Here is a 7,133-nt window from a genome sequence, read left to right as displayed (position 1 = left end):
GCTGCAGGGCAGTAGCATGAAAGCCCAGATGCTTGCAGCAAGTAGCCCCTGCCCCTTGGCAGTCCTGGGCTATCCTGTCTCAGACCTTGCCCAGCTCCTGCCACCAATGGGGCCTGGTTTAATCCCACAGATGGGAGCTGGGCTCTGGCTTACCAACACTGAGCATGCAGTGCATCTCCCAGCTTGGGAGAAGGCATTTTGCAGCCTTTCTCCTGCTTCCACCCCTCGGTAGCAGCATGGACCGCAGTGACCAAGGCCAGATCCTGGAGGGTGCTGGGCAGCTGCAGCCTGGAGCTCAGCTCCTTGCAGAACTGCCGTGTCAAGCCGAGGGCAGGATTTGGCCCATGTCCTTCATTATGTAACTGTTTCTCCGAGTGTTTTCGTAGCACTCAGCCCTCCCGCCGGGCAGAGCCCCCACCGGCGAGGGGGAATGTCATGTTTTTTTGAATGCATGGCTTTGATTTCCCGCCGGGTCGTAGCAGCAGCCAATTTCGCGTCCTGTCCCGTCCCCCCCAGCTCATGCACCTTGCAGGGCATTAACCAAGGTGCAGCCCCCTATGAGCCACCAGCCAGCAAGCTGGAGGTGTCCTCTTGCCTGGGGTGGGTGATGGAGCTGTGGGGAGAAGCAGAACTGTGGATGAACCGACCTGACCTGGCCTCTGGGACCCCACGCTGTCCGTGCCCTGCCCCAGCTGCCTGCCCTCGCATTCCTGTCCCCGCACATCATCCCTCTCCAGCTGCTGGGGAAAACAGGCCCCGCTGCCACCAGTGCCTGGGGTGCGGAGGGGGAGCCGCCTTCGCAACACGCAGGCTCTGCGGGAGCTGGGGCTGCTGCTGCCCTTGGAAATGCAGGGTTTTTTTTCCTCCCAACTCCAAGAGAAGCAGGAGGTGAGGCACAGCTGCCTGGCACTGTGCACCGCTTACAGCCCTGCAGATTTTTTCCATCACCAATAGGACCCTCGCTCAGGGAACAGGTCCTTACCAGGGGCTGTGCATTGCTGTCACACACACCCCCTTGGAAGGCATGAAGGCAGGAGATCTGGCCCCATGCCTCCTTTGCAGGCTGAGATTTGTGGGTTTTCCCCCTAATTAATGGGGAGTTTTGGTGTGATGGCTAAAAATTGGGCAATAGGACAGTTGTGGTATCTTGGGGATGACTAATAGCAGTGGGACAGGCCAGCTGCTCTTCTCCAACACATCCCTGAGGAGGAAATCCTGATGCCTTCCTGCTTCCCCATGAGAGTCGCAGTGTGTGTGCTGAAGGTGACTTGGAACTGCCCCAGGGGCTGGAGCTGTACTTAATACTGGGTATTGCCTGTAGTCCCCAAAAAGCAAGAGGTTTTCACCACTGGCTTGGTGACATGCAACCAGACCTTGCACCAGCCCCTCAGCCAGCAATTCTCGCAGCACCACCCCTCCACAGACAAACTGGATGTCACCCGTACCAGCATGTCACCAGACTGACTGCAAATAATTCTGGATCTAAATCAGTACTGCAGTCTAGGCTAAAAGTCATTTTGTGACCTGGCTTGCTCCACTTGGCCACTGGCTAATTTTTCTGGTTGTAAATGATATTTTTTCCTGTTGTGGATGAGGAAGACCTAAGGACAGGAGAAGGGCATGCTAAGGGCGGAGAAAAACAAGAAGCTGCATGTGGGATCCTGCAAACACTCCCACATTTGTGTGTTCCCCCCCCCCCCCCCCCCAGCCTCATTACCTATGTGCAGGAGCAAGTCTGGAGTACACCAGCATATACACAAAGTCAACAAATAGTATTAGCAACAAGTGCTCTTTTTTCCCTTAATCTCTTCATATTCAGGGAATCATCATTGTTGCCTGGAATAATTTCATGCTCTGTTTAGCCATAACATGCTCTGGAAATCTCAGGCACCTGGTGGGGTACCTGAGCTGACTTGCCAAAGCATCAGCCCCATGTGCCGGATTCGAACCACCAGCTGAAGCCTTTGGAGCAGGATCATTGCCCTTCCTGGTGGTGTATCATTTGTTATGGGCATTTTCTGGCCAGTTCATCACATACTGTCTGCTAGGTCAGTGCTGTGTGGAGCTCAGTGTTCAACCTTGCTGTGCTGGCAACCTGTGAGGGCTGCCTGAGCCCAGGCAGGAGCATGGCCCGCCGAGCCCCGGGTGATGTGTCGGTGAGCAGGGCAGTGATTGCACCAGTGGCAGATAGCAAGGCTTGACTTGTAATTCTGCAAACATCTGCATTCACATTTGACTTCTCCCCACACAGTCCAAACCTGCTGGCAGAGCAATCAGGCTGCCTGTGCTCTCCCTTTGCAGGTCCGTCTCTGGGAAAGCGGCGGTGGGATGGGGCTGCTGGCTGGTGTGGAGCAGCGTTTCGGAGGCTGCGCTGCTCTTTGCGCAGCCCACGCGCCTCAGCTGCGTCAGGGGCTGATTCACCGTCCCCGGCTGTAGAGCTGAGTTAGCGCTGATGGATGGAGCCCGATCAACAGGGGAACGCGCGTCTCTGCCGACAGCCTGAGCAGGGGCTGTGCCGTGCTCGGGGGGATGCTGCACCTCGTCTGAGCGGAGCAAGCCCTGGCACAGGGGCTGGCATCAGCCCCAGCGCTGAGCAGAGGCCACAGAACAGTTTGTCCTTTACCGATGGGAGCACAGCCTGAGACAGGAACGGCCTCAACGGCAGTCAGCAGAGACCCACAGAGGCCTTTCCCCAAACCTTGCTCTTCTCCCGGGCTGCTGCCCCATCAGCCGGCAGCAGGCTTTTCAGCTCAGCAAGAAGCTACTCGTTTCAAAGGCAAATCATTTAGCAGCTCAGCCCTTTGCTCAAACCTACTGCGGAGAAGGTCTCTCTCTCGCCTCCTCTCCTTATCCTAGGGAGATGCTCTTTCAAACTTGCTGTGCGGAAAATATAATGACCTTTTTCTCCTCACATGCACTTGTTCTCATTTGCAGGCCCATGCATGCTGCTATGGGGAGGGCACAGCAGTTAAGCACACATGAATAACCTCGCACTAGCACTGCAGACATCCATATGATTTTTTTTTTCAGTGGTTCTAGTACCAAAATATCCCAGGCACAAAGGGATTTGGACCCTACATTTACAGCTAATGATCTGTACAGGCCTCTAAGGAAACTGCACAGTAGCCCTGCTAATGGCTTCGAGGGGAAATGCCTCAGGGCCTGGCTGCTGCTGGTGCTACTCCGGTGATTCTGCTTTCAGCTCTGGCCTGCGATAAAAACCTTTCCTTACTGTCGCAGACATGATGGCTCTTCTGGTGAGAGGAAAGGCATTGACTGAGCTAATGCCATTAACCACCTTTAAGCACACACAGAGGATGTAAAAGCAAACACCACCGGGTCATTCAGCATCTGGGGCTAGCTCAAACCAGCCCGTGCATTCCCCGGCGTGCCTGGCGTGCCCTGCTCTCGGGGTGCCGTATCGCTGCCCTTCTCCAAGGGCTGCCTGCTCCCCCAACCCCCGGAGAGAGCAGGCAGTGACAGGGAGCCCTGGACCTAGACCTGGGGCACTTGTGATCTCCCGGGCACCGAAGGTCCCCCGCTGTGGGCAAGGCAGCCTGGCAGCCCTCGCCCTGGGGCAAGCACTGCGGGATAAACTTTCCCAAGTGTTGCACTTGCCCTTCATTGCCTGCCCCTTCCCTCCCTGGGAAAGGCAAGGGGAGCTTTGCCTGAGAAAGAGCTGCAAGACACACTTTTTCTTTTGCAAGGTGTGTCTCAGCAGTACCAGCCTGAGCGTGCTCAAATCGAGCCGTGGCCACTGTCACCTGCGGCATCTTGCTGCCCGGCACGGGCTGAGCGTGACCTGGGCAAGAAGGTGCCCGCTCTGAGGGGGGCTCCACCCTCTCGCTGTTACCCCTTCCCATGCAAACCACCCCGGCGTGCCTCCCTCCTTAGACTGACTCATACCGAGGCAATGGTGAAAACTTCTCGCCGGCGCGGTGGCAGATTTTGCAATCTGTTTTAATGAGATATTTCCAAGTTTGGAGGCTGGCTCCTTGCACAAGGATTGCGGCCTGGCCCCAGCACCTGGTTGGGTTTTTCATTGACATTCCTGCAACTCACCCGATTGCAGCACAGGCACAGTGGAAAACATTTAGATATCAGAAATGCCAGATTAATTATTTGTCTTAATTGATACCTCCACTTGGGGACAAATGAAACCGGAACATCTCTACTGCCCTGGGAGCCTGCCACTTACAAACAGATTTACAGCTAAAAATACCGCAGCAGTCCCGTGGCTAATCAACTTCGCTGCTTACCCTGGGTGAGGTTATGAAATTGTCTCGGGCTGGTGCTGCAAGTGGTGAGGGATCATCTGCAGCGGCAGCGCCCAACTGCAAACCCTGCGAGGGCTGCACGGCACTCCCAGCGCCCACGAGCGCGCTGCCAGGCGAGGGGCAGCTCGCCCCGCAGCAGCCTCAGAACCCCAGTTACCTTCTTGAGCCTCCGATCCAGCCGGAGAGCCCCGACACGAGCCTTCTCGCACGCTCCTGCCCCTGTCGTTAGGAGCTGCGGAGAGGAAAAATCTCACGCTTCTGTCTTTTATAAGAGACCTTAGTGCCCGGTACGTTTCCCCACAGTGTAAGATTTCCAGCCGGCTCAGGAATCCCGCTCGGTGCTTGCAAGGGCCTTTCTGCAGGGTGCCCTCCTGCAGCTACAACACATCCCAAGGGATTCCCCCGCCAGTCTCCTTACAGGAACGCACACACAGAGAGGCCAAATCGCCACAGAGACCCCAGTTTCTTTTAAATTACTGTCATCTTTATTTTCTTCACATATGTGCAAACAGAGGAGATCGCAATGGTGGTGTTCTTAAAAATAACAAAATGTATTTGCATACATTTCCCTATGTACAGGTGAACAGCCACAAGTAGAGTCTTCTTTTGCACAGCAAAAGATCTAGAGCATTGAGACCGGGAACGGGACCGGGGCCCAAAAAAAGGGTCTAACTTAAAAATAATAATAATAAAAAAAAAAATTCACAACAGTGCAAACCTCTCGGACACGACAGCACAATGGAGTGACTTTAATGGAGAAAACGGCGGGGGGGCCCTCTCGGATGTGAGATTTCTGACTGTAAACAAGGCGCAACACCTCCCTCCCGCCGCCCTCCCCGGGGAAAGCTATTCCAGGAATTTGGCAGATCTTCAAGGGCTGAGCCGGAGGTAAACAGCCCGCGGCCGCCTCCCCTCCTCGGGCCGCGGCGGGCTGGGGCCCGGCTCCGGCGGGCACCGGCACCGGGATGCTGCGGGACGCGGTGGCGCCGCGGGGGACCGGGGCAACCGGAGGGGTCCGAACGCTCCCGGAGGGGCCGTGCACGCCCGGAAGGGTCCCGGTGCGCCCCGACGGGGCCGTGCACGCCCGGAGGGGTCCCGGTGCGCCCCGGGGGGGGCCGTGCACGCCTGGAAAGGTCCCGGTGCGCCCCGGGGGGGCCGTGCACGCCTGGAAAGGTCCCGGTGCGCGCCGGGGGGGGCCGTGCACGCCCGGTGCGCCCCGGGGGGGGCCGTGCACGCCCGGAAGGGTCCCGGTGCGCCCTGGGGGGGGCCGTGCACGCCTGGAAGGGTCCCGGTGCGCCCCGGGGGGGGCCGTGCACGCCTGGAAAGGTCCCGGTGCGCCCCGGGGGGGGCCGTGCACGCCCGGAGGGGTCCCGGTGCGCCCCGGGGGGGTCCCGGTGCGCCCCGGGGGGGCCGTGCACGCCTGGAAAGGTCCCGGTGCGCGCCGGGGGGGCCGTGCACGCCCGGAAGGGTCCCGGTGCGCCCCGGGGGGGCCGTGCGCTGCCGGCGGGGCCGCGGAGGCGCCGTGGCCGCCCGGCGCGGCCGAGCGCTCAGCCGGTCTCGGGGTCGCCGGGGGGCGGCTGCTCGGCGCCGTTGCAGGGCGGGGCGGCGCCGTCCGCGCCGTTGCTCTCCAGGGAGGACTCGCTGCCCGTGCTCTCGCCGGAGAGCAGCCGGCGGACGCGGAGGTCGGCGCGCAGCGAGCGCAGGTCGTTGCCCAGGCTGAGCTCGCCCAGGTCGCGGAGGAGCTGGCCCAGCTCCGGGCCCTCGCCGCGGCCGGCGCCGGCGCGCAGCAGCTCGCCCTCGGGCTCGCCCAGCGCCTCCAGGATGTCCTCGCAGTCGCAGTGCATGGCCCGCTCCTCCTGCTCCTCGCCCAGCAGGTCCTCCGTGATGGAGCCCAGCTTGGGCGCGCTGCGGCTCCGCTCCACCGGCGGCTTGTAGCAGCACTGCCCGTTGAGCAGCTTGCGCAGCGGCACCAGCGGGATGCTCTGCTCGCCCACCAGCTGCTGCTGCTGGTGCCGCGCGTCGTCCCGCTTCTTCAGCCGGCGGAACTCGGCCAGCGCCGTGGCCGAGGTCTGGTAGAGCAGCAGGGCCATGGCCTTCGCCTTCTCGGGCTTGGAGACCAGCACGGCGTGGCAGCGCAGCATCACCGCCTTGTGCTTCAGCTCGTGGCGGTAGATCCAGGCGAAGACGCGGGGCAGGCGCGGGTCGGCCACGCAGTAGGTGACCCGGTGCAGCAGGTAGAGGTGGCCGGGCCGGCGCAGCCCCTTGTCCTCGGCGTGGGCCATGCGGATGCCCTGCGCGCTGATGGTCAGCTTCATCTTGGTGCCTTGCCGGCCCGCCTCGCTCTTGCTCCAGATCTTGCAGACGGCCAGGTCGGTGCAGCCCTCGCCCTTGGACTGGATGGTGGTGGCGTTGCCCAGGTAGAGCACGGTGTACGTGGGGTCCTCGCTGGTCACGCGGAATTTCCGCCGCTTGGAGCGGAACATGCTGCCCACGCGGTGCAGGGCGCTCTCGGGGCAGGCGCGGGCCAGCGAGGTGAGCGCCGAGTAGTGCACGCTCACCGCGTACCCCTTGGGCTTGCTCTGCCGCCGCGCCTCGCCCGCCACCAGCTCCACCTTGCTCCGCTTCCAGGGCAGCATCGCCCCGCGGAGCAGCCGCGGCTAGGCGCCGCGCCGACGGCTCCGGGCGCGGGGGGGCATGCCACGGCGGCGGCGGCGGCGGCGGCGGCGGCTGGGCGGCCCGCCCGCCTCACATCCTTGCGGGCGGCGGGCCGCCGCGGCCGTAGATATAGGCGGGCGCCGGCGCTCCGCGGGCGCGGAGAGGGGAGGCCCCGCGCACCGAGGGCGGAGCGCCCGCTGC

The 7,133-nt window shown here is 61.4% G+C and overlaps 1 protein-coding gene across 1 annotated transcript; it reads right to left on the bottom strand.

Moving 5' to 3' along the window:
- Positions 1-5,824: 5,824 nt before the first annotated feature.
- On the bottom strand, positions 5,825-6,913 carry FAM43A (family with sequence similarity 43 member A). Its single transcript, XM_075716964.1, has one exon. It carries the CDS (start codon positions 6,911-6,913, stop codon positions 5,825-5,827), a length of 1,089 nt encoding a protein of 362 aa, XP_075573079.1.
- Positions 6,914-7,133: the final 220 nt, after the last annotated feature.

The sequence above is a fragment of the Pelecanus crispus genome, chromosome 9, assembly GCF_030463565.1.
Source record: "Pelecanus crispus isolate bPelCri1 chromosome 9, bPelCri1.pri, whole genome shotgun sequence".
NCBI classification, from domain to species: domain Eukaryota; kingdom Metazoa; phylum Chordata; class Aves; order Pelecaniformes; family Pelecanidae; genus Pelecanus; species Pelecanus crispus.
Note: the sequence above shows the minus strand (reverse complement) of the source record. Positions and strands in the feature narration are given on the sequence as shown.